Source organism: Mastacembelus armatus, chromosome 6 (assembly GCF_900324485.2).
Source record: "Mastacembelus armatus chromosome 6, fMasArm1.2, whole genome shotgun sequence".
Classification (NCBI taxonomy): Eukaryota; Metazoa; Chordata; class Actinopteri; order Synbranchiformes; family Mastacembelidae; genus Mastacembelus; species Mastacembelus armatus.
This window is the reverse complement of record NC_046638.1, coordinates 9,052,197-9,078,950: the sequence shown is the minus strand read 5'-3', so window position 1 is coordinate 9,078,950 and position 26,754 is coordinate 9,052,197. Positions and strand designations below refer to the sequence as shown.

The 26,754-nt window shown below is 40.6% G+C and overlaps 2 protein-coding genes across 2 annotated transcripts in view; both read right to left on the bottom strand.

The window, feature by feature from the left end:
* Positions 1–10,289, bottom strand: part of syt7a (synaptotagmin VIIa) — a 59,242-nt gene extending 48,953 nt beyond the window's left edge. Inside the window, exon 1 of the mRNA XM_026311029.1 lies at positions 10,163–10,289. Coding sequence (XP_026166814.1) covers positions 10,163–10,196 — 34 coding nt within the window. The 5' untranslated portion in view covers positions 10,197–10,289. The remainder of the gene's footprint in view (positions 1–10,162) is intronic.
* Positions 10,290–13,658: 3,369 nt separating this feature from the next.
* slc25a22a (solute carrier family 25 member 22a) lies at positions 13,659–26,557 on the bottom strand. The gene is made up of 11 exons (XM_026311030.2): positions 26,371–26,557; positions 20,761–20,932; positions 20,520–20,645; positions 20,314–20,369; positions 19,960–20,050; positions 19,288–19,342; positions 18,319–18,379; positions 17,967–18,111; positions 17,723–17,877; positions 17,560–17,635; positions 13,659–17,455 (listed from the first exon to the last, which is right to left on the bottom strand). Exons 2-11 carry the CDS (start codon positions 20,778–20,780, stop codon positions 17,302–17,304), a joined length of 939 nt encoding a protein of 312 aa, XP_026166815.1. The 5' UTR covers positions 20,781–20,932; positions 26,371–26,557; the 3' UTR covers positions 13,659–17,301.
* Between the last annotated feature and the right edge of the window lie 197 nt (positions 26,558–26,754).

Here is a 26,754-nt window from a genome sequence, read left to right as displayed (position 1 = left end):
TTTCCTATTTCTGGCGTTTGTTCATTTCTCCCACTTTGTCCTCACCTCCTCCCGCTTTTGTTCTGTAATTAAGCTGTGTTTTAGAGGGCAACGGACTCAGAGAGAAGAGAGGAACACATATACCCCACGGATAGATGCTATGAGAGGGAGATAGTTTGACGTACTATGCCTTTTTTTTTAACTGATAGCTCGATTAGGCAGTAAGGACCTCCATCGTCTTGTTGAAAGTGTGTTGACCGTTGCTGGTGGGCAAACAATTCACTGTCCTTATCAAGTGGAAAATCACATACACTAAAAGACAACATAATTTAGCACAATCAGTCTGGTATTAGAGCTCACAAACATTACCACCCAAGAAGGAATATCACCACAGGCAGGATGCACTGTAGAGTCAGCACACTGGATGATAGCATGACAATTATCATATAGTGATTTTTGGCTTTCAGGCTTCTTGTTTTGATTATGTAATCAACATGCTTATTTTGGTGGTGAGTGAGCTGAGCTGAATCACAGTGCATTCTGGGAGCTCTCTGTTTAACCTACGTGTTTGTTTTTCCATGCTGTGCAGCAGGATCCTGCCTGTACCCAAATATCCTGAGTGCATGGAGCACTGGAAAGTTGAGAGGTCTCTGTTTACTTGTGCAAATCCGTGTCTGAGGGCATTTGATCATGCGCCAACTCAAATAGACTCCCAAGAGTGAGTGGTCAAATATTGAAATATCACCCAATGTCAAGACTATTGGAGTGTATAATTCTTCGCCTTTTATGACTCATTAAGAGTATCAGTGACCCCTCCCAAGTCTGAGAGCCCTAATCACTAAGAAGGGCCTCAAGGTGGTTGGCATTAATCAATGAATGTTGCGTACATGAAATATGATCTGTGGATGGAGAAAAGTGCTGCTGTTCATTAGCGTGAGAGTGAAGAGAGAGAAAAAAAAGAGAGATATTGCTACAGGATGTTATATGTGTGGACCAGTGGCACAAAAAAGGCACATTTCAGCTTTGTAGCCCAGACCAATCAGAAACATGCTGCTTGGCCGAGTCAGTCCAATCTGGTGTGTCTAAGCTCTACTGAGTCTGGGCCTGAGATGTCTCAGCTCACTCCCATGCATGCACAATTGCCTGCATTCAATTCATTGTGCTCTTCCAGCTGCACCAATTCATACCGCTGCCAAGGCAAACATAGAATGATAAGCCTCTGAAAAAGTTAGATGACTGGTGGGGAATCAAGAGGACCAGCGAAAACAGTAATCGAGCTCATTTTTGTAGATGGAGTGGGAGGAAGCGTGAACAAGAGTCCCCCAGCTGTTAGTATCAGTAATTTGATCTTTTTGAGTTCATAACAGGTACTCACTTATGCTGTGAATAAGGTCAGCATTGTTTTTTTTTTTTTTTTACATTTCTTAATCATTCATTTGAATCCATATTTGGGTTTAGAGATGCGGGACTGTGCACTTCTTTCCCAGGCTTTCCCACATCATCTATCCCTCCTGCCTGGGCTCATTACTGCATGTTCTGCCTGCTCCTCCTCCTGCTCCTCCTCCTTTCCCTGTGCTCCCTCCATTCCATTCTCCACAAGTAGCTCTACAGGGGTACCACAAGAATGCCAATTTCAAAATGCTTTATTTGCCCAAATGGTTAAAGCAGATGTGAAACATAATAAATGTGTAAAGGCATCCACTAAAATGTTTATTTTTTTGTTTCAGTTGACCGAAAATGCATTAGAGTAGCGAATAGAGCAAAATGAGAACGTACTGATCAGCACAATCACACAATCACTCTGTTGAATCCCATTCATAACCCAGAATCACTCTTTTCAGACCTGCAGAACAATAGCGCACTCTTGTTTATGATCTACAGTACCTATGTATTTTCAAACTATATCTGATGCAGCCACAAAGTGAGAAGAGGTCTAATGCAAGACACACAAAGCTCTGGCCGCGATCTTTGGCATTTTAACCTCACGCTGTCATAAGCTACCTTCCTGGCTTGGGGAGACTGACCTGAATGACAGATGCATCAGGTAATGTAGCTGCAGTTATGGAACAGTGAGTTGGTTTAATCCAGGAAGAGGTACTGTGCCTAAACAGCTTGCTAGATAAGGCGAATGAAGGAAAAATATCCCTTGCCCTGCTGGTCACCACTGAAGCAGGGTTTTACAGACATGAGACAGAGGAAAGAAGGAGAGAGGAAGGAGGAACTAGGGAGAAACACTCAGGCAGCCAAGCCGAGGCGATGGCACTCATACAGCCCAATCTGTCAGTCTGAATACCTTGCCAGATACAGGGTGGCTCACACAAAATCACACACTCTTTTGCTAAATACCAAGAGACAGTGTGGCTACACACAAAAAAAAAAAAAAAAAAAAAAAACAGCCAAATTAATGCTCCAACACACACACCAAGTGGTGGAACACGCTGTACTGAAGCTAACAGTGACATACATCTCCTGTATAAACATTCACTTTTTAATGCGATACCTGCAGTTTCCAGTTCTTATTTTCATTTCTTCCAATTAGCTCCTGTACATTGTCAACACATTGTGTGTTTATTTAGTAGCTACTCTGTGTTTGGTGAACTTGGAGTGAACAAACATAACTATATAATACAACTACCATAAGTGCGCGAGATCTGAATATTCAAAGATCCCTTGCCCTTCCTTCTTTTCCCATATGTTCTGCTTACTTTTACTCTTGAATATATCAGTTATGTGCCTGGCTTTATTGTTGCATGTCATACCTCTGTCCCTCTCCCCACATTCTCTGGCTGTGTCTATTCCATCAGCTGGTCGGCGTAATAATGTATAAGTCAATGGCCAGTTATACACAGCATGCAGGTCAGCTCCACCGAGTCTGTTTAAGATGGGTAAAATGCAGTCTATAGCTTTCAAAATGCTTAGAACCAATTACTGCAGAAGCTATTACTCTTCATTTGTGTAGAATCATGGAGTGGAAAGTCTAATTACAGTTTGGACTGGTAATGATGTCTGTCAACAGGATAACTTGCAGATAATTCCCTAGCAGTCTTCAACTGAACGCAGTTGTGTGACCAGTGGAGTCTTTAAAGTGAGCTTTAGTGGTGGTGATTGAGTTTTAGGGTAAAAAGGGACATTTTTTCTAAAAAGTAAAATAAAATTAAATCAAGGGAGCATGAGCAAATAACAATAAAGTCTATCTACAGCAATAAGAGTAAGAGCTGGGATTGACCTCAAGGGGCCACTCATGGGGCGAACTCCTGACCTCCTGCAAATTAAGTCAACCTACATTATCACAACACTATGGCAACTGCCCGCACTCCTTATCTCTCCTGGGTGTGAGATGCTAACAGGGCTAATATGTTTGAGTAGACAGCAGTGATCACATTTCCAAATGACTCTTTGCATCCTGCTAGGATAACGAAATAAAGGATGTTCTCAGCAAACCACAATCCTGATTTCATAGTAAGTGATCCTAAGACGACAAGTAGCGGACTATCCATTATGCAACAGTCTTCCTTTTTTTCATCACTAATCAAAATTACAGCAGTTTCTCTGGATGGGATTAACGTTTTTTTTTCTTTCTTGTGTCTCTTTGCTTTCAGAATACAGAGAAAGGTATTTGGATGTACCTGCAGAGTCACTGCTTTTAATTTTCCAAACACATGCTCTTAACAAAATGCATCGTGGCACCTACTCACAATGGGAACTGCAGTGAGACAGCAAAGGTCATTGAGTGGTAAGGAAAAAAAGCAACAGAGCGAGTAAGAGAAAGAAACTGCGAAGAGAACATGGATCAACACGACAGGGCTGGATGGTTATGCAACAGCATACGTGGAAATGTTCACTACACATACACTATGACACAGTATTACCATAAATATCGCAAATGCACTACTACTGCCTCTGAATATAAGTCAAACATGTTCAAAGTTACACATTTGTTAAGCCATTCCTGTCATAGGCACCGCATTGTAGAGAGTATTAAGCATCAGGAGAGTGTTGTGAAGCCGTATTACAAGCTTATTTCATCTCTGGCTTTCTCTAGTTCCCTCCCCAGCTTCCTTTTTTCATCCCTCCCCCATAAAATCCCCCATCCCAGGCTAAACCAATCCCCTGTCACCAGTCCTTCATTCTTTACTATGCAGGCCTCCCATCCCCACTCTTTTTCCTTTTATACACACTCATAGACATATACTCTCAGGGTCTCCTCTCCTCTGTGTGACCTTGACTGGCTAGCACTCCAGGGCTTGTTCTTTGCTTCTCCCTCTCTCCCTCTATCTCTCTTGTTCTCTCCATCTTTTCATGCTCGCCTCCACTCTATCATCTGCCTCTCTACCTCTGGCTTTCTATCACTCTTCCCCCGGTCCGCCGATGTTAACCTGTGCCGTCCCTTTTCTCAACGTCCTTAAGACACAGAACAGAAAGGGACAGAAGATGGTGAGAAAAAAAGAGAAGACCTCCCCATCCTCTGCAATCTAGTCTGTTGAGAGTGTCCACAATAAAAATAACTCCAGCTCTATAGAACTGAACTCAATAATAAACAAAAACAGGAAAAATTTGAATTTATTTAATATGAAATAAAAATAAATACAACATCAAATCTCAAATCTCCTGATATCCAGCATTTTCTTACAAGACTTTGCATGAGGAAGCATGATATTCACACCGGGCGGCAGGTTAAAATCAATAAAAAGTCTGCTCTTTTTTTCTGTTCTTCAAAAAAAAAAAAAAGCTGTTTTACTTCTCTGCAGTGCAAATTGCTTGATGATTCAAAGTGTGATTAGACTTTGCTCTAATCAGCTGATACAGCTTCCTGTTCCACTGGGGAGGATGACGAAGTCTCAGTGGAACAGTGAAACAGCAGGTTCAAATCTGTGTTTCCTTGCAGGTGTTCCTACAAAAGCATTTTATTTCCTCCGTCACTGCATTGTAGCCTGTTCCTCTGACTTGCATGACCCTTGAAAGTTTCCCAATGGCTTCTAATAATAAATTGGAGCTGTTAATGATTTGACTATCTATTCAAAGCTAAATAAACCTAAGCTCAAATGACAGAGTAATTTATTAAATGTCAAACAGGCTAATTAAGCATTTATGCTTTTCCTGATCCAATTTTTGCACTTTACATATTCTCATAAAATCTCCGCTTCAATGGTTTTCACCATATTGATGTTCTTGGTCGGAATCTGATATGCTTAATTTAAGCTTTGTTGTAAAATACAACATTTTTATCTACTTAACATCTGATATTAATACAGAAAGCTGAAAGAAAAACAGAATAGCATGCAGTGGCCTTATGCTTTAAACAACATTAGGGAGAAAATAGAGGCCGTCATAAATAGCTTCAATAATCTTCCTTTTAAGTTTGATCACAGAAATACAGACTTGTTGCTAATCTCATGTCTTTTCTCCTAGCATCCACCTCTTTCTCAATTCATCTTGCACTAAGAGGCATAGACATTACATGACTGCCACGGCAATCCCCCCTAATAATTTTCCATTCCACATTAGCAAAGCAGCCATGAAGTAGAGGGACATCATCAATTTCTACAGGGCAGTATTAACAAAGAGGTTAGGAACACACACTCTTCTTCCGACTTACACTTCACACTATGTTAAAGACTCCCCACAAATTCCCTTCATTTTCCATTTTATTTCCTGAACAGTTAAAAGCTTTTGAGGCACAACAGACACTAGGAAGCCAAGTCACACACTAGCAAGCTAGTACACCAAGAACTGTCCCTGGCCCAAGTGATTAGAGTAACACAGACCTACACAGAGGCTCTAACCAAAAAAATGTTGAATTGGATTTCAACAGGATTAAAAGTCTACAGCTGTGCTATAGTAGCTCTCTCAGGTAGGCACAGTGGTGCTCTGATCTAATGTCAGCATATTAATATGCTCCCACTGTCGATGCCAAGATGTTGATGTTTAGTATGTGTAATGTTTACTGCATCTTAGTTTAGCATGGCAGCATACTAACTATGAATGAATGAATTAGTTTTGTATTTGGTCCTAATCTTTGGCCACAAATAGTCTTGCACAAACAAAATTCTGACTTGTTTAAAGGCCATGGCATCAGCAAAATTACTGCAGGTTATCATAGTACATAATCCATCCAGTAGCTGCTGAAATATTCCAGTCTGTAACTAAGTGTATGACCTACCTGTAAGGCCACTCACTAGCATGGCTAAAAAAAAAAAGGCAAATTTTCTTTTAGGGGCCCAGAATTAGGTCAGTCAGCCTAAGAACAGAGGATAATGTCCTTACATAAATTTTTATAAGTTTATAGTTTTTAACATTCTTGGCATTCTTCTTTATTTAATAATATCAACCGCTGCTGGTTGCATAACCTTTTAAGGTTGCAGATTTATCTACAAAGAGGCCAAAAAAAAAAAAAAAAAACTCTACCTGCAGAGTTCTCTTAGTGTAGGTTCTCCATGCCAAATTTAAGTCATTTAGATTGGTAGCAGCTGGCAGGAGGTTTGGATTCCAGCCCAACTCCAAGGCCAGCATCTACCTAAATCAATAGTGAGTAATACTGATGGTATTACTATATATCATATTCAAATGACAGATAGGGTGGGCAGCCAGACAAATACAGAAGCACACACTATATAAATTTAGGGCAATTTGCCCCTGATGCATAAAATCTGTCTCCAGACTTAGCACCACAAAAAAAAGAGACAACAAAATGTTGGCATAGAGAAGCAGGATACTTAATGCTGCTAAGCAAACAAGTAAAGCTCTGATTTTATTGAGACATATAAAAAACAAGTCTATAGGTCATCTGTGCATGGGGCTTATTACTACCCTAGTTACATATTCCTTTTCTTCTTTTGTGATTGTAGTAATTAATACTACAAAGAAGGAAGCCAGGTGTAGTACAAAGAGGGACAAAGTCCATCTACTGAGGATGTCAGGGTCAGGGTGAATGAAAAGGGAAAATGTCCTGAGGTAACATTGTTCTACATAGAGAGACCATAAAGCTGTATTACTGATCCACCTCGTGTCATTTATAGAGATATGGGTGATTACATGCATAATACATGAAGTCAGCCAACCACAGGTTCCCTCTCTGAACATGTCTCCTCAAACCTAACCTGTACCTGAACCATTTTCCCTTAGTACAGCCAATCAATAAAGGCATCAGTTCCTGTCCAACGAATCTATTACAGTCAGTTCATTAAAACAGTCATCAGTAGATGAAGCTTGGAAAAAATCTGCAGTGTAGAAACACATCAGTTTCTAGCTTCAGCTGAAATTCCTGATGAAGTGGGAGTAGAAGTGACTCTTCCCATTCTGTCTAGGACAGACATTTCACAAGTAGGGATGGTTTTCTGCTTGTGCATGTGGTGATGATGCTGCCTGCCTGACAGATTTCACACTTGGTGATGGTTAAAAGGGAGAAACACACTATCACGTATAAAGCCACATCCAAACCCAGCTCGATTATATAAAATTACTTTATTGTTTCATAATTCTATTAAAGAATTACTAAGAAAAGACAAATGTTGATAGCATAGTTATCAGAAGATAGACACAAATGTATGAAAATCGCCTCACATAATAGAGACAAACACAAAGAGATTAGCTAGTCACTTAGCAAAAGATATATCAGGAACTATTTTGAAAACTAACATTGTTTCAGTCACTTTTCAGAAAAATGCCATTTTGAGACATTTGTTTGTTCCATTTTTCTTAATTGAAGGTATTTATTGCTTTTCATTATCCGAGAAAAAAACTACACTTTAGCCTGTTGTCAAAAGCAACAGTAACATGATAAATACCAGACCCAACATTAGCAGGAATCTCACTTATTATTTTTAGATAATTCAATATTATTTTCACCATGATTAAAAAAAAAAAAAAAAAAAGTTGGCTATATCTGGGTTGGATGGTATGAACATGACCTACAATCAAACCCTGCAGGAGCTCACACTGCTGCATTTTGAACATCACTAAATAGTCTAAATAGTTGCTGAATGTTTTCCAGTGGGTATAAATAACAAACCATTTAGCCGTCAGTCTGAAGAAACAATAATAGGGTGCCACATTATCCCCACTATTGAGCCCCTTTCTAGTTTTTTTTTGTTTTGCTTTTCTTATGTAGGCTACACTGTCCACATCCACATCTTTTCTCTGTGTCCACATCCAGTCTTATTTCAGATTTTTCTGCAGTTCGTGTGATTGTCAGGCTCACATATGATCAGTCTGTTTGCCCTCATCCTCTCTTAATCCCTCTGAGGCCATAATCGATATGTCCCTGGTAGACCTTTCTCCCTCTCCATGCCACTCCACCTTGAGACGCAGTGTGCATTTAAATGCCACAGCAGTGCAGCGAGGGAAGCACCGGCCACAAAGAAACACCCGCTCCCATAAATCAATTAAATGGGTGTCAATCAAGTGCTTACTTCCTGACTTAAAAGAGTAGCCCCAGCACATTAGCGATCCCTGTAATCATAGCTTCTTTACTTGTGGTCTACGGACTCCTGGAAACGATCCTCTATTATCTTCAGCTGGGTCGAATAATGATATGTTCCATGTAGCGTTACATTATATGTTCACTTTGCAACATCTTGCCTTTTATTACTTCACTACCTCACGTTAATGCTCACACCTGTTTCTCCTTCGCCTAACACCTGCTACTAACCCGCATGACCCCCTCCTAGTCATTTGCTGGCCTGGCTAGCGTTCAGATTAACTGACCTTCCTCCGCAATAAACGGAGTTGGTGCTTAAACATAAATCCTGTCATCACCCTGACAACAATGAGAAGCAGCAGGAAGACTAGAGCTGGATTAGTTCATGTTAAGTTAGTTATCTGCAAAGAAAGTTATGGCATTGAACTTTAGCTAATTATTGCTAGCTTAACCTAGATACTAGCAACGGTTACCATGCCAACAAGGTCACGTGATCTGTATCGTTAGTTACAAGTAAGATTTTTTAAAGTCTACCAAATAAACCGATCTCATATTGACATTTGTTTTTTTTTTGGTTTGTTTGTTTGTTTTTTTTTTTGAAGGTCAAGTTTTAAAGTGACCTTATTGAGTTTGCTTTCCGAATTAAACAAAAATCAATTGACCGCATTTTGAATCTTTTTTACAGGCTAGGACTCTGTTAGTTGCGTTTCTGGCCGCACAATTACAGACATCGTTGTTTTACAAGCCACCGTCCCCTCGTACCCAGCAGCCTTCCGCCGCTGCTGCTCCACACGGCTCCGTACAGTATCGTGCTGCTGAGCTCACGTTATCTCCCATCACAGGCAAATGAACAAATGGCTCCTCCCACTCCGCCTTTTGCTCCCTTTACACCCCTCTCCTGCCCTCTCTGCTGCTGCTCCCACCCCACTCCCACTCCCCCTCTACCTTCTCCCTCTCCTCCCCGCGGTCCTGGGTAGCAGCAGGTGTTATTCTCCTATAACCTGAAGATTTCGGCGGTAATTAGCGTTACCTCTCAGCCCCAGAGAGTTACTTATGCTTCATGGTGACAGCAGGGGACGGGAGTCGAGTGTGTTTCTGGGCATCCGATGAGAGAAGAAATCACGCCTCAAAAACACGTGGGAGAGATTACTCAAGTATGCCTCCTTTGTACCGTCCTTACCCCCCCCCCCCTCTATCTTTCTCTCTCTTTGCTGCCGCACGGCTGTCTGCCCCCCCCCCCCCCCCCCCCCGAAGCAATGAGCTGCAGCTCATTACGCTATTATTTCTCCGCACGAAGCTATAAAGCGCCTCAAATCCCATATATGTACTTGGGTTTGATTGTAGCTAGAGGGTTTGACCTTGTATTATGTTGCCCTTAAGTGGGTTTTGGAAATGTCCAAAAGATTAACAACACAAGGGGGGAAATGCACACCGGCAAAATGATGCATATGATAAAGTGGCTCAGTCAACAACAGGTTCACAGTCAATCGCTCACCCTGCATTGAGAATAAATGCAGGATTTGGGCTAATGATAAGCATCCTCCTAGTAGGACAATTAACTACCCTGATATTACATAATGACAGCCCACACTTTTCACCAGCATCACCGGTCCGTGCCAAAGGATCAGACTGGTTAAAAAAAAAAAAACGTGTGACAGTGCGTCCGCACCTCTTCGTGTGAGGCAAGTCACCTCAAAGAGAAACGAAACACCTTGAAACTGTCAGGATGCTCTTCGCAAAGAGTGGCAGTTCTTGGCAGGATCTTACCTTTGCTATTGTCCTCTTCCCTGTTCAGATACATGGCTGTTACTTTTCACTCCGAGGCTAATAACGACGGCGTTGTCTCAGTTCTTCTTGGTTGGTACTCCTCTGGCGGGTACCGTCAACTCCGCTGATGTGGTTTGTAGTAGTAGCTGTTTATTGTTTTGTTTGCTCCTCAACAGCCTCTCCTCTCCTCCTAGCGGATAGGTAGGCTAGCCAGTTTCAGACTCTCTCACTCTCTCCCTCCCTTTCCTCTCTCCTTCTTTTCTCTGTGCCTCTCCCTCCCTCTCTCTCTCTCTCCTCCTCCTCTCTAATAACCACCGGTTCACTGTGGCTCAGACGACAAAATGGGGAAAAGTGACTTTTGCAGCTGTGGTAAGAAGTCTCCCCCGCTCTGCCCCGAGTCCTGTATTGATTTATCATTGTTCAGTTTTTTTTTTCTTTGCATGTGATGAGAGATCCAGTTAGTGGTACATCTCTTTAGTAGTGTTAATGAAGTAAAAGAAGCAAAACCACATGAGTATAAGGTGATCAGTTACAAGTCAAAGCGTAGGCAGGTATGTAAAATAGTGTTGAAAGTATTAGCTGATCATTTAATAATTTGTCCCAACAGGCTGGTCCCAGCTTCTCCAATGCTGTGATGCGTGTTTTTTTTCTTCCTCTGGTTTATATATTAATCAAACAAATACATTTGGGGTTTATAAACAATACAAATGAAGCTGTCACTGTGAGCTGGGGGAAAACGATCATTGATATTTGCTGCTTCTGTGTGACAATGTGTAAACTAAACAATGGCTCAATTACTGCAAAGACTAACCTGGAATAGTAATGATTACATCCCCCTAAATATAGCCCGTAGCCCAAAGTAGCCCAAATATAAACACATTTTGTGGAATAACAATTACAATGCGTTCCTCTACTGTGACTTAGAGTTACATAATTACAAAAACAAAAACAAAAAAATAAGTGAAGTCTAAGTGCTTCCTTTCAAATTCATTATTAAAACAACATACAATAATCTGAGTGATGCATTTAATGGATCTATTTGTAAAATTGCACAAAACTCTGCTTTTGTGTCAGTACACACTGATATAAGCAGGAAGCCATCTGGCCCTGTCACTTTATACATGTCTCACTTGCTGCATATCCATATGGCTATCCCTTATACAAATGGTCAGATGTTCTTGTATTCAGGACACTTTTCCTATGTGAGTTTATAGACCACATTATTAGGCACCAGCCCGATATTAAGAACTCTCATGGAATAATTGGGGGCATCCTCTGCCAGTTTTTTCTTTTTTATGCAAGGTGATGTGGCAGTTATGAAAATATTCTGCAAATTAGATGCAGGAATGAGATGTAGATTATTTTACCACTCAGTATTCAGGCTGTCTTACATCACTCACAGGCAGTCCTGTAAGTGGAGATGGAACAATTTGTCCATGACCTTGACTTAGTTGTAGAAAAACCCAGTCACAAGGCAATTTAAATTTCCTTTAATTATTTTTCATTTTTCCTCTCAGAGCAAATTTTTAATTTATGATGGAAACTTTTGTTACATAAATCTGGTAGACTGAAACATGAAACATTCTAAAATAAATGGGCAAAGTAATGACAGTTATTAGCATCAAACCACCATTACCACGTTGCCGTTTGGCAAAAATGGTTAAAACACGAGTTGTGTAATTAATCTAAGATATTAAAGTGTAAACTGTAACAATGCCTGATCATCAACCAATAACCTCTGACATGAAAATTTAACAATCCATCCATTAAATCTTTTATGTTTTTATTGTTCTTCACAGTCTGGCTCTCTATGTACTAGAGCAATAAATATGCAGGTTCCAAGACTGGAATAAAAAAGCTAATAAGCCATTTAATCATGCAGCTCTATGATAACACCGTTTACAATTCAATAGGATATGAGTAGAGCTGTACTGTAGATGCAAATGTTCTGAGCACTTGCGATACTGCAGCTAACAGTTTGCTTGCGTTTTGTCAATAGAGCTGAGAAGGTCATTTTCTCAAAGCATCCTGCAGTGATTTCCATTTGATTATATTTTGTTTTGCACTGCACACCATGCTATTTGTTCTCTATTGAGAATATTTTGCCATTTGTTAGGAGAGCTCTCTGCAGACTAATTTGACCAAAGTCTATTCCCAGATTTTCCCCTCCTGTGCTCCCAGCATCATTGTGCCTGTCACTGATGCTGTCTCCACTGGTATCTATAAATACCCCCTTCTCTCCCCTTCAAAAACCTGATTCCCATTGATTTAGTGACCTATATACACATCACCACCATCCCCTCCCTTCCTCCAGCTCTCTGCTCCTTCCATCGATGGTCCTTTACTGTCTCCATGTCTTGATTTCCTCTTCCCTCCATCTTTCTCTCTATGCTCAACTTAGACTACCTTTCCTTCCACCTTTTCCCCTCCCCTTGCTAGCAAGCACGAAAGGCTAATAATAGTTCATGGTGGAAGCTTAAGTCATGTCACATGAAAGAGAGTCGAATGAGCATTAGAACAGTGGCTGGTGCTCATTTCTATATTTCAGTGTTGTCAGTGTGGTAAACTGAGCCATTGGCTAAGCTCTTGTGTACGTAAACACTGGAGTAGGTAGTCTGATAAAAAGGAGCCTCTCAATCAGAGACAAAACTCAATACGAAATCTGACCCTGGCTGAAATAAGACCTGGATGAAAAGACACAGATATATAGAAAGACAGAAACGTGTGTGTAGGAGTGTTTGCAGGGTTATAGGAAGGTGCCATGATGTAATTATACTGCAGGGTGCTGCAAAATAGCACCCAGGAAACTAAACAGCAATGCTTAATACAGCAGAGGATTAATAATAAATAAACCCATTTCACAACATCAGTTTTTGAAATATGCAAGAATCATGGGGAATTCATAAAACTTCAAGCATCAGGTGAAGAAAGACAATATTTTCATTTTCTTATCATGCAGTTATAGATTGTATGATAGAACTACATTATTTATCAAGGGAAAACACATCAGTCACAGGAAAAAAGGCACATCAGCACACAAGCAGAATCACAGTTGCAACAGACAGAAACTAGTGTGACTGAGAATGAGATAGCTATACATAGCAAGATCAGAGCGCGTGATTTACTACCACACCACCCAAGCTTCTGCATACACCTGTAGTATGTAGCACTGCTGACACTCTTCCCACTCCCACAATGGGGGGGAGAACAGCTCTACTGTGACCCCACACTGACACCTGGTGGCTCCATGAGGCAGCGTATCGTCACATCACAAGTCCTAGCTGTTCTTGTGTCTCAAGGAGCCACAGTGTCATCATTCTATTTTTCAAAACATCGCCTGCTGTTTGATTTTCAATGCACTATTACAAACAAAAACAGCAGCGTCACTTGTTTTAGTCTGTCTAACTACTGGACAATGAAAGATACAGTGGTAAGTGTAAAAAAAAAACCAAAAAAAAAACTTAACCTTCAGCAAAGACAACTAGAGAACATCAGGTGATTTAAAGACAATCAGTTTATTGAACAGTAAATTGTGACAGGGAACACAATATCTTATGTTTTTTCCATTGCACTGTAAATAATGGGACAACTGTGTCATTCACCAAACATCCTCTATGTCATGGTGGGGGTCCATGTTTTAAAGTGCTATAATGCACAATTCCTCTTGGAGGAAGAGAACAGAGGTCATGAAGAGAGTTCAGATAGCCTCCAAGGTCTCCCGTTGCATTATTCTTACATTGTGTTCAGTATTTTTTTTGTTTTTTCTGTGTGGTATCTGTGTGGTTTCTATTTATTGCATATTAGTAAGCTGGTTCATTAAAATTTTCTGTGAATGTGTAAAGCACAAATCTTTAGATTTAAGTGTAATAAACTCTTTACTATAATTATAATACATCTCATAATATCTAAGTTACATTCTTATATCTGATTTATTTAGAATATGTAGGCGATATACATTTTGTGGCTAACTGCTGAGGGGTAACATAGTGCACACCACCACATTGGTCTCTTATAGTGACCTGTTTATCTCAGCCCTATGGATCACGTTTTACAGACATATCAAAATCTCAACTGCAATAAATCAGACTTTGATCCATGTCTGCAAAAGCAGCACATTGTTTTCCCAGGACTCTGTCTGAGTACTCAAAGAGAACCATGTGGTCTCTTGTGCCTAATAATCCTTTGTGCTTTCTTTGATTGTATACACTATAAGTCATACATTTGGTGTTTTAGGAGCTTCTCTGCATTAACCTGCCCCCCAGCTGTGGCTGCTGGGAGTGAGTGGACAGCAGAGGAGTGTGACAGATAGAGGAAAAGAGGGGAGAGAGCATGGGTCTGACAGTTCAAGAGGAAAATAATGCAGTGTCACACTAAATGCTACACATCAACTACAACACTACACAGTCAGACACATGCGCACATACGTAACCAAATGCACGGGGTCAGTAAAAATTCACAGCTGAGTAAAACAAAATGACTTGCACAGCACTTTCAAGATTCAACCAAAAACATTAAAAAAAAAAAATCAGACAACAACTAGGAGTTGGGGTGGGGGTTAATCTCATCAAAACAAAAATAGGCATTATGATCACAATAACAGCATAAAAGAGATGAAGTGGCAATTGGAATGTCAAAAAACTACTCCAATAATTTCTACAGATGAGCTCACATCAGCAGGCAGCTCTTTTTGCCATTTTCCTGTGGCTCAGGTTGTCAGCTATCAACGTGGCTGGAGGTGCCAGTCGATGTCTAGTAGTTTTGTTGCCCCTGTATGACCTATGGCTTTCTATTAAGACACTGATAATGCTGCGTCAGTACAGGCTTTGTCATCAGTGCCACTGCTGTGAAAGGAGCACCATTCAAAAAGACAGATGTTAGAGTTACAGTCTAAAGTTAGCAGGTTCCTGTTGGCCTAGTCCATTTCCAGTGTTTTTATTTTCCCTGTTTAATTAATCCCTTAGGTCATTCACTTAAAACTAACTGCATTTCTGTCACCATTATATGATACTTCATTTGGTCCTTGTTGATAAAACAGCCAGAAACAGGACAATGATTTGAGCTTTAACTTTAACCAATAGGCTCATGAGAAATGGTACCTCTGAAAACATCCTACACTAGTGTTCCTCTTTCCGTACAGTAAAACCCTCTTGAAAATGTTGCAATATGCTAATGCTTGGTGCAATAAAACACATTTCTTCACTTGACACATCCACATCATAATAACATAAAATCACCACAATATGGATTATGTGAGGGGCTGGAGAGGTAGGTGTGCAAATAAGCCATCATATACAAAACAAACAAGAAATCCTAAGACATAAAGTTCATATCATCTGCATATGTACAATATAGTTAAGGTGGACAGTTTGACACAGAAAAAACACAATACAAATATATAGTGCTATACTGACCATAGAAAGGAATATCGATAAATAGATCTCACTCCCACAAATGATAATACATTGAAAAGTTGCATCGCGTATGTACAGTGCAACATTACAAATGACGAGCTGCTTGAACAGTGGGAGCAAGGAAGGAATGTGATTGGATAATACACATCAATGTCACCTTGATCTCCGGCAACATAAACCAGTGGCAGGGCTTCAGTGTCATGATGCATAAACAAGATACAACTGGGCTCCTTTGCCCAGAAGCTTAAAGCAAACAAAACCTCAAAAGCAAACAAGTAGAGATGTTTGGTAAAAATCACACTGAAAACACACAGTGTTGATTTTCTGATAAAGAAAGGTTTTCCATTAGCTCTTTGGGTCCTGCCACTGAATTCAAGTTAGAATTTAATTTGTTGACTCATCTGTAAACAATAATAATTATCTCCTGATCTAAGGGGACATACTCCAGCTAAGGTCCCATTGGCCTACAATGATGAGGCGTCACCAAGTGATTACTGAACAACTACTAACAATCTGCCATTCTACTAAAATTACTTTCAACCCATTTAGTGTCCACAGCTAATTGCTTTCATCTGAATCCACAATAAAACCAGGAGGAAAACTGCCTCTGCACTGGTCTCTGTGGACCGAAATTTTAAAGCACACATTTGGCCTCAATCTAATCAGTGATGTCACTGCAGGAGTTTTCCATCATCCCTCAAATGTAAAACCCTCATTGTGGCGTCACAGACTGAGGTGTGGCCGCGAGTAAAAGAGGCCTAACAGTTTTGACCGACAGAAAGAAAAAAAGAAAAAGAAGATGTAGAAGCAGTTTTTTTGTGTGATTATTTGTCAAGGTTAAGCCACATGTACACAGTCAGGTATTGCATAATGCCCGATTGTTATATGCCGTCTCTTCAGTCTAGGGTGTGACCATGATACAGAGCTATCTATCACAGAGGCAAAGCAGTTAAAACTATTGTGGTTGCACTAAAAATCAGATGGAACCTGATCTACTTAAAAAGCCAAGGCAATCAAAGTCTGCTCGAAGCTGAATGGCTGAGTTCATTACAACCACTTACAGGAAGGGATGTGCCTTCTCAGGAAAGATCATGTGTGCTGGTATCACTTCAACACATTCCCTTTGTCTAAAACAGAACCATATATTGTGCTCTAGTTCTATATAAACTACCTTCTACAACATGAGATTAGGGGAAAATCTTAAATAGTGTTTTAGTAAATATTCTACCAGAGCTCTCAAATATATTTCTATGTAAGGTATAGATATGTGTATTTAGTTTAATTTTAATGATTAGAATTCATCATTTTACCATGGCCTTCTGTGTTATTCAAAGGCTTATGCTCTTTTATAAAATGTGTTACTGTAGGGCTTGCAGAACCGCAGCAACCAAGGGCAGTACATCTACTTTGAAAATTCAACAATCATATTCAAGAATACAATAAAATGTTGTAATTATAAAGCAAGATTATCTTAAAACTTCAACTGATATGTGTGGCTTCGTTTCCAGAGAACTAGCTGAGCCTGCCTACTGGAATTGTGTATGCCACCATAGGCAGCTTGGCAAATAAAGGTTCCCTCCTAAACTATTTCAACATTCAACACAAATTTGAAATATGTATGGACCGATTTTGATTTGACCCACAGAAAACTTCTTGCAGAATGAAATGAATCCTTACGTAGTCGGTGTAATGAATAATGGGAGGGAAAAGGCAAAAAAAGAGGTCTTCTTAGTGGCCTTTCTTAGGCAAGAAGCTAAGGATAAATTCACCCACACCCAGGAAGTAGACCACCTGGGCGATGCCAAAGAGAGGTGCGATGACCAAGGCTCGACAGTACGCTCCCTTCAGGAAAGCCGCTGGACCCTCATTACGCATTATTTTCCTACAGAGCACATGAAAGCTCATTATATAATCTGAAACACACAGCCAGCACTGGTTACATGTCAGCAGATGTACGATGTAGCGGTAGAGACATAATGAGGTCACCTGATGCAGTCCGTCACTCCACTGTATGTGTCTTCTGTGTTGCCTCTGTTCAAGGACTGCAGTCTAGTCTTTATCACTGCAACACACAGAGCTCAGGTGAATATGTAACATAAACTACTGGTGCGTGCATTGCTGTGATAATGTTCACAGTTTCACTGCTCACCATCAACAGGGTTGACAGCAACAGCCGCTGAGCTGCCTGCAATGCAGCCTGATATAAATGACACATAGAAAGGAGCAGGGCCATCTACGCCTCTTTTGCCCAGGTTATTCAGATTGGCAAAAAGAGGGAAATAGATCATGGAGAAAGGAACATCCCTACAAAAAGAGACAAATAAGACATATGATAACAATATGTTCTACGAAGTTTGCTTCAGGTGGTTGCTAAAAATACAGATCTGTTTTACCTGAGCAATGTGGCACCGAGGCCTTTATAAAGCCCAGCAATTCCCTTTTCCCTCAGTAATTCTCTTGTGATCTGCATGGCTGTTGAGGACTTGGTCTCCACAGAACCTGCTGCCACTGTCTCTGGCATCAGCTTCCTCTGTGCCGCTATGGAAAACAAGAAACACAAAATTAATTAAAAAGACTGCCAAGAAAGATATAGGGGCAGACATTTTGAATTCAAAACAGTAATGAGGAATTGGATTAAATATGTTGTAATATGTGGCATGACCACATGAGGCCACTGTTTCTCCAGTTTATCACCATACATTTCATTCTTTGCTAAACTGCCATCTGGATGCAATTTCATCTTACCAAGTCGTCCAGCATCTTGGAGCTGGATTTTCAACATCTCCATAGGAGTTGTGACAATAACCTAAAACGAAACAAAAAATATCTAGTATCAACATTCACACACCATTCCCATCTGCCAATGGGTACGTAGCATTTTAATGTTATACCTGGTCAATCTAGAGCTAATTCTAGCTTCCTCGAGACTGCCACGTAATTAAATCCAAATGAACATATTGATGGATTATTTTGGAAGGTTTGTGGTGCTTTTGAATTGTATTGTGTTATACTGACAGGTGTCCAGTGAGACTTGGCTTAATAACAGAAACATTTCATTAACAAATTCAATAAACCGCCAGTTTTCAGTATGCCTACAATGAACACTAACTATTCCTCCATAAGTATGTCTGACAAAACTTTTCTTTAAATCTACTTGCATCCATTAGCTAATGTCAACTCTTGTTTTCCTCTGTAATCCACATAGTAGTAACTATTTAACTGGATTAAGGGTGAGATGGCCATGTTCTCAGTCGTAATCTTAATCCAAGGTCTGCTAAACTTAATCTAATCACGTTCCTCGGGTTTGAAGTCTTTGCCCTCATTGACAACAGGCATTTCCCTCTGACTCACTCGCTCAGTGCACATGGCCAAGCACACTTACAACGTCTTATCTGATCACTCACATCTAGCTACCAGTGCATTGCCTGCGAGCAGGACAGTATTACAGTCATAAATCATTCAAGAAAATGGAATATTACAGGTCACATTCAGATCACAGATAGCGGAGACAATCTACAGAGACAAATTGCAAGCATTTTTCTACCACCTCTAATTTGAACATGGCCATGGTTAATTCTAGCTGCAGGCCGAGATAAATGAGGCAGTGGCTGAGGCCCAGTGGTTACTATGGGAGCTGACATTAGCAATGCTAAAGGCAAGAGTTCCAGATGGGGAATAGGAGGATGCAATTAAAGCAGCACCTCACTCACTCACCTGACATGTACCTGCCCCGCACCCTGCCAGCATCTCTCTGAACAGAGTGAGTTTTCTGCAAAAACAATAAAAATAAAAAGCAAGATTAAAGCATGCACTGGACTTCCGGCTATAAACTGTATTCCCACAGTCCACAAAAAAGGAGTTGTCACCCCCTGCACTAGTGATGCTAATCTTTGTCTTCCACATCAACATGTCAGCCACAAGGGCAGATTAATAATTCACCAGGTGAGCGGCTGGCCCAGACAAGTCAATCATTCATCAACCTGCATGTTTGTGACCATAGAGATGGAGACAGATACCCCAGAAACCAGCAAGTTGATCTATGTAGACAGTGCTCACAGGGGACAATGAGTACTTGGTTTCAGCAACAACTGGTTGCTATTGTTTGGCATGAGGCACAATTATGTGCTAATTTCACTTAGTTAAGGGACTTCAGATTTCTGCTGACACACAGCAAGTATTTCTATATTTTTAAACCAGTTTAACGAAACCACCATGAAATGCTCGGCGCCTCAGAGGAGATGACAGCACAGTGGAGGATTAACTAGAGCCTTGGTGAGAATACAGACAGCTAGGGTTACATGTTAGTAAACATGCTAGTTAATCACGGTTTCAATGAGGGTAGTGGGTGTGTGTGTCAGTCAGCCTGTCAGCACTTTCATGCCTCACCCATCCGTAGAGAGGTGATGCCTGAAGAAGTCGTTGGCAGCCAATTTGATGGCTTTCTCTGGCGTAACTAGTGTCAAGTTCACCGCTGCTCCTGGGAGGATGAAAAGGATAGAGTAAGAAAGACAGAAGTACAAAGAAAAGAACAAATAGAGAAGAGAGAGAATGAGGCGCTCTATGGTGAAAGGTTTTTCCAGATTACTGCCTGCACCAGTCAGACACTGATCCCTGCATTTGATGTCTATCACCTCACTATGCACCTGAAAGTAAGAATCCCATTCCCTAATGAACAGTTTTGTTGCTCTCATTTTCACAATGCTCCTACACATCAGTGAGTTCACACGTCGATCAACTTACCTCGATACATCCCAAAATAGCCCTCTGACCGGATGGTCTTAATAAGGCAATCTGACCTGGAACACAACACAATAGTTGCTGTGTTATGATAAGAGCTGAACAAAAATCCGATGGCAAGCTGGATGATTACATTTAATTATAGCCCAGTAGTAAGTTTCTGAATTGAAGATTGTTTATAAATGAAAGTAAAATACAAATTTTCATACATGCTGGTGTAAAGGCGAGATCCATTTTGCTGGTTTTGCAAGCGAGTCTTGGCCAGGTCAATGGGAAACACACAGGTCACTCCAATAAGGCCGGCAATCCCCCCATTTATCAATTTGGCAGGCAAACTGAACGAAGGTGGCGACCACAAAGAAAAAGACAAAAATATGGAATATGACAGGTTATAAGATGAAAATAATGCTGCGTCGCTGCTTCTTTGGTGTCATTCCACATCAACTTTACCTGATCTGTTTGTCAGCCATTTATCTAAAGCCCTGGCTGGTCAAGGTGTCGCTGGTCGTCCTTGTCTTCTGTCGTTTGTTACTGCAGTATGTTGCTGTTCAACTGTTGTTGTCCAGTTATCTTTAGTCCACTTGTTTCCTTGCAGTTGTGGTTGGTTACAGGTAGGGGATATCTGTAAAGAAACAGCACATAACCCATTCATATTACACACTCTTACAAAGTGGCTTTTAACAAATAATGGATTTGTTCATTTCACAAGTTGGCTCAATGTTGCAATGTTGCTTTCACAAACATTACGACACAGATTTGCTGTTACACCTACCTGAAATATACTGCAATTACTAGTTTTATCCTGAAAAACATTAGCTGGCTTGAAAATGATTTTTATTTATCAATTACAGCTTGACCTGTAAAATATCAAACAAAAAAAAAAGAATTTACTAAAACCCAAGGTGCTTTGATCAAATTACTACTTGTTTTATGACATTAACTTGGCAAAATGACTTACAATAAATGCATTTAAATGCAAAAGGAACAAAAGCTAGACTTTTCATTAAAAAAAAAAAAACTGAAAAGAGTGCAACCCTCTGCAAAAGCAGCTAAAAGCAAATAATAGACAGCTCTATAAGTGATTTATTTTTTGTAAGCTGTGAGATGGAAGTGTTAGTGTAGTGTGGCATGCAGTCTTAAAAATGGGTTCTCACCCTGCAGATAAAGATGGGCAGATGGGCCGTTGAAATTAAAAAAACAGTTTCTCTGTTTCACTTCTATTTGCTCTAAAAATGTGTTATCAAAATCTCTGTGGGCAGTCCCTCTTTTTCTTCTGAAAGATACACCAGGTTTAAAGTCCAAGGCTACAAGATACATTTCCATAGTTAACCCATGGGTAACATAATTAGGCAACACTGCTGATCAAGATAGAGATTTACAGGGATTAGTTTCTGTTCAAAAAAAAAGTATCACCACTGTAACATCTGTGTGTCGTGTGTGTCCTTGAACTCTCATGTTTTATGCATAAGCACGTTCATATTTTCACTGTAGAGAACTGGAGTCATATAGGGGACGCTCATTCCCCCTGTTGTGCTAAAACAATCATTTTGACCAAATAAAAGAATTATGTCTGATGCGGTCAAGATGTTCACCTATTTATGGTACAGTACAGCCTGCCCTAAGTGTGAGACAGATGCTTCCCATTTCCCCTTTCATTCTCTCCACCCCCTGCATCCACCAATTACAACCTGCCTCTGCGAGTAAAACCCGCCTCCTCCTCTTTCCTCATCGCCAGCCCTCCCCCATCATTTCCCTCAGTCACGAGTCATGGCTCTCAAACACAGCTTTCTCATCCCAGATATTTGCTGACTTGTAGGTTTCTTTCTAAAGTGCACATGCATGTAACACCAATATCACTAATTCCTCAGGTTCAGTTTCACAGAGACAGCACAGTATGGGTTGTTTGGGTTCTAGACATAACTGAATGCAGCTGTGGTCTGATGTGTTTACTTTGGATGGCCACTAGCTGTTCCAGGGGTGGAGGAGGGAGGAGGAGAGGGAGGTTCAGAGTGGGTCAGCGATCCGCTTCTCTGGTCTCTGTTGTGCTGGGTGATTTTACACACACCTCACAGCTCTAGACTTCCATCACCTATCTCCCACTAACTGATCATCAACCTCACCTCCCTGATAATCACTGTTTTCTCAGCCAGTAATGTTACATTTTCACTTGACTGTAGGCTTTTTCCCACAATTTCCTCTCAGTGACTTCCTCTTAAACATGCACAGAATGTGCCTTTAGTTCCATAGTCAGCACTCTTGAGTTCTCTTTACACCACAGTTGACAGAAGACTATACATTCATTGTAGTATTAAAAAAAGCAGTATCTTTTACTGCACTTTTTCTTGCTCCTATATGTTCTGTTATCACTAGGACTCAGGAGAAAATGTATGGGTTATAAAGAGCAGTGCAGTCTTACGTGAGTCACCCATCAGCCATCATGTTCCTACTTTACCATGCCCGCGGCTTTACTTGTCCACTTTACTTCATCTCCACCATACATCTCTGTCTACTGCAGGACATTTATTTGACCCACAGTCATAGCCTGGCTGTAATATCTGTGTCACGACATTTGGAGTCTGTATTGAAACAATCAGCCCCAGTGTGCACTACTCACAGCACAGTGGCAATACTCATCATCAGAATCTCTAAGCCAATTTCCTCTCCTTTTTTAATGCCAAAAACATAAAGTGTCAGGAAACTGCAGGGGAACTAGTATTTTTTTTCTTTCTGTACCCCACAGAACCACCACATCAGTGACTACACTTTTTATTTGTAGTTATTATGTAATTGTTTATTGCAAACTTGATTAACTAAACTAGAGGGATGTTACTTCTAACCAGACAAAGTGACTGAAAAATGTCTTCATAAAATTGGCCAACCACAAGTGAAAATCTCATTCACATAGAGGTCATATTTTGAGTTTGTACCTCTAAAGCCGATAAGCACTGATGAGTAAACAATACACAAGGTGATTGTGTAACGCCAGTGAACTTACAACTTAACCCAACCCACTGAACATACCTGATTAAAGAACTACTAGAGGAATACTGACTGACAGACAGATAACAGCTCAGTTTTGACCCTTGTTCATCATTTCAACTTGAATGATGAGGCAATAAACACTGCCTTACTGACAAGAATTTAGATCTATGAACCTTGTCTGTAAATACACAGAGAAAACAATCAAACTATTTTGACTATTTTTAATTTGCCTGAATAAACAAAAAAAAAATTGGACAATTTAAAATGAAAATAAAGATATTAGTCTGACAGTTAAAAACTGTGACATTTCATTTCATCTGTTTTCATTTTTTTCTAAATGTTGAAAGATTTTTGGAACAAAAATAGTTTTTTCTTTCCAACAATATAAAGCAGCATGTTCTCCTGAAGCAATTGTATAAATAAGATAAGAAACTATGTGGGTGTAAAGCATACACAGAAATGTGGCTTAGTTTCTTTGACTAATCGGCTCAAATGCGTGTCCCAATCACTAAAGATTTCCAAAAACATAAATATAATCCTTCAGGTTCTGTAAATCTGTAGACAAATCCACTCCAGTTTATTTCCTATGCAAAACTCAATGCAAATTATATTCCATTCATTCAAATCAGCCTGAGCATCAATTGCCTTCCCCATCACAATTCCTCCACCCTGTCCTCAAGTAGAGTGAACGACTAAAGGTCCATGAGTTTGGTGAATGAAAGCAGAATGTGAGTGACAGAGCACTGTGGGAGTTAGCTCTCAAGTCAAGGCAGCGGCCAGCTGAAAAAGACAGTTTCCACGAAATCTGCTTCACATGTACGAGTTTGATTAGCACACGGTGGAGTCCAAGCCATCGACAGCCTTCAACTGCACTGAGGACAGTCTCAGACAAAAGTGTGTTCCTGCAATCTTCTATCAGACGTCAAGAGCAGAGAGGCCAGAATTTATATTAAAACTCAATCTGTCCACTGTCATGTGCCTTGTGGAGGTATTACGTTTCTAATCAAGTATTCCTTCTTGATATCTTCAGCAATTTCTAAAATGATGCTTTAATAATCTGTACTGACACCTTTTTATATTCACAGTAAAACTAGTAGCTGCAGTGGTGCCTCTTTTAAAATAATGGTTCATAAGATGCGGTTTATTTTTGGACTTCTACAGCACTGTGAAAATAACGGATAGAATTTGTGGTGTCACAGATAAATCTGATTACTATCTGCCTCTTCCCTACAGCATCAGGATTATAAACCTAATACCTACTCACGAAAGCTCTAACAATCTCCATTTACAACCAGCGGAGTGAGACTTGTGATCTGGACACAGCAATGCATTTCTGCTAATGGTGATCTACGTTGAGTTCATACTGCAGCCATTATACCTGAACAATCACGCATTGTTGTAACCACTGCTGTAGATTAGAAATAACAAGAAGAGTCTAACTTTCAGGCAGAAAAACTATCCTTTCTGTACAGACAGTGGTGTAGAGTTCAGTCCCTCCTCTGGCACCACAGGTATCCCTGGTGGCCCAGATTCTAAAATCACATGGGACCTTCCTCATGTATCTCATCTGTTTTTCCTCCATCTCAGCTTTTCTGCAGCCTTCATGGGTAAATAATGAAAGCACTGTAAGTCGGCTTTCCTTAGAAAAAAAAAAAAAAAACTGCCAAAAACAGCATTAGGGCATTTGGTTACAGTTGGCAGAATACTGTAAGGTCTTGAATCGCCTGAAGGTACGTATCTTTCACAAAGGAGCACAGTTTTCCCATCAGCACAGCTATGTGTCATTTCCATTCAGAGCACATAAATCTGTGAAATTAAACAGACCCCACATCTGGGACTTTAGCAGCTGCAGTAATGCATACAGATTAACAGGTCTGATGTTTTCTTCTAAATGAAAGTAAAGCAATGTTTTCAGAATTAAAGACAAAATGGGACAGCACAGGATGTCATCTTATACCCCAGAATGACTCCCCTCATCAATAATTTCAAGGCTGCAGGAATGCTTGATTGCACTCATCATAGCCTGACCAAGACGCTGGTAACCAGAAGAAAATTCTTCTTTTAAAGGTATGCAGTGCTGTAAGTTGTTAAACACGGTGCTCAGTAGTTAAATGTCCCCTTATGTGTGCTTTGGAAATCTGAGGCCTCACCATGGATGAGAGGAGTGGACAGAAAAATGAGTAACATGTGAACGGCCTCCAACATGCTTGCAATTTAGCAATAATTACATTACTTAACCTTAGATTTTTATTTAATTACTGCATTTGCATTACTGTGAATTTCTTCTATTTAACTCTGAGTTCAGCTAGGCTGTGTTAATGTTTAGCTGGAGCATGTCCATCTGTCTGTCAGACGTGAGTAGCTTCAGTTTTCCCTATCAATAAAAAAAGGAGGTGGGTAGTTTAACCGGGGTTTACTCTCCACTTCCAACATCCCAGTCCACCGGAGCGGAAGCCGGTAGAAGGCGGCGGCAGAGCCCCCTTGAAGGTCCGGGAGACGTACGGTAATCACTCCGCTGTAACGTTACTCTGTAATAACACCCCCAAAACCAAGCACGACCAAACATGTCGACACGAAGCATTTTACACACAGCGGCTCCGTTTCTAACGTGCCCACGAAAATCCGTTACACCTGCGTCCACCGTCTGGCCGGTTTGATGCGATAAAGCCACGTTAACCGGCATATAACGGACAGATACAACGGTCACGGCTACACCATAGCGTTAGTGGCTGAAATTCAGCAGCCTGTCGTTGGTTAAATCTTTAAATCTACCGTATGATAATAAAAAAATGCTGGGCTGGACACATAACGGGAATTGATTTGCTGCCTCTCACAAGGGAGCGACAATCTCACATAATCACATCCCAGCCTTCAAATACTAGCTAGCGCTTTAACGTTAGTTGTATCGCTTTATCACCATTTTACAGAATAAATACCAGATTTCCGTTAACATATCGCTCTAATGTTATTCCCAGGTAAGATTGTAGCGGTTCATTTCACAATTAGGTGTTTTCTGATTAAGACATTCACAGTAATACTAGTTTTTACGTCAGTGCGTCCTTGTTAAATGTTACATACCACATAGAGGTTTTCCTGTTAGTTATGTGTCCCGGTGCGGTTGTAGTGTGGAAGGCTCTGGATCCTGGGCTGACAGACCGACTACAGCTAACCTACCGGCGTTACTAGCGTTTGAGTCCGGTGGAGGGAGGTGGGAATGAACGCTGGGCAGGCAAGGGGGGGAGCAGGGGAGCAGTCTGGCAGTGGAGAGCGTGATATAGAAGCCAGGTAGGGAATAAAACAGCCGGGCCCTCTCGTGGTTCGTAGTGGAAGTACAGCCACGTTTATATTGGCAGTAAAGGTGAGAGGGTGGGGGATGGGGACGATTCCTCTCAGCCCAATGACCTTGAACAGCAAGAGAAAAGTGGATAGAGTTAAAATGTTGGGGATGATCATGCCGCAGTA

Bases quoted from the DNA above. Each gene is read 5' to 3' on its own strand.
- slc25a22a (XM_026311030.2), bottom strand. From the start codon at position 20,780: ATGGCTGACAAACAGATCAG. The intron at 20,646-20,760 runs GTAAAGTTGATG...ACCTTCGTTCAG, and splicing joins ATGGCTGACAAACAGATCAG to TTTGCCTGCCAAATTGATAA. The intron at 19,343-19,959 runs GTGAGGCATGAA...TTGTTTTTGCAG, and splicing joins CATCACCTCTCTACGGATGG to AAAACTCACTCTGTTCAGAG.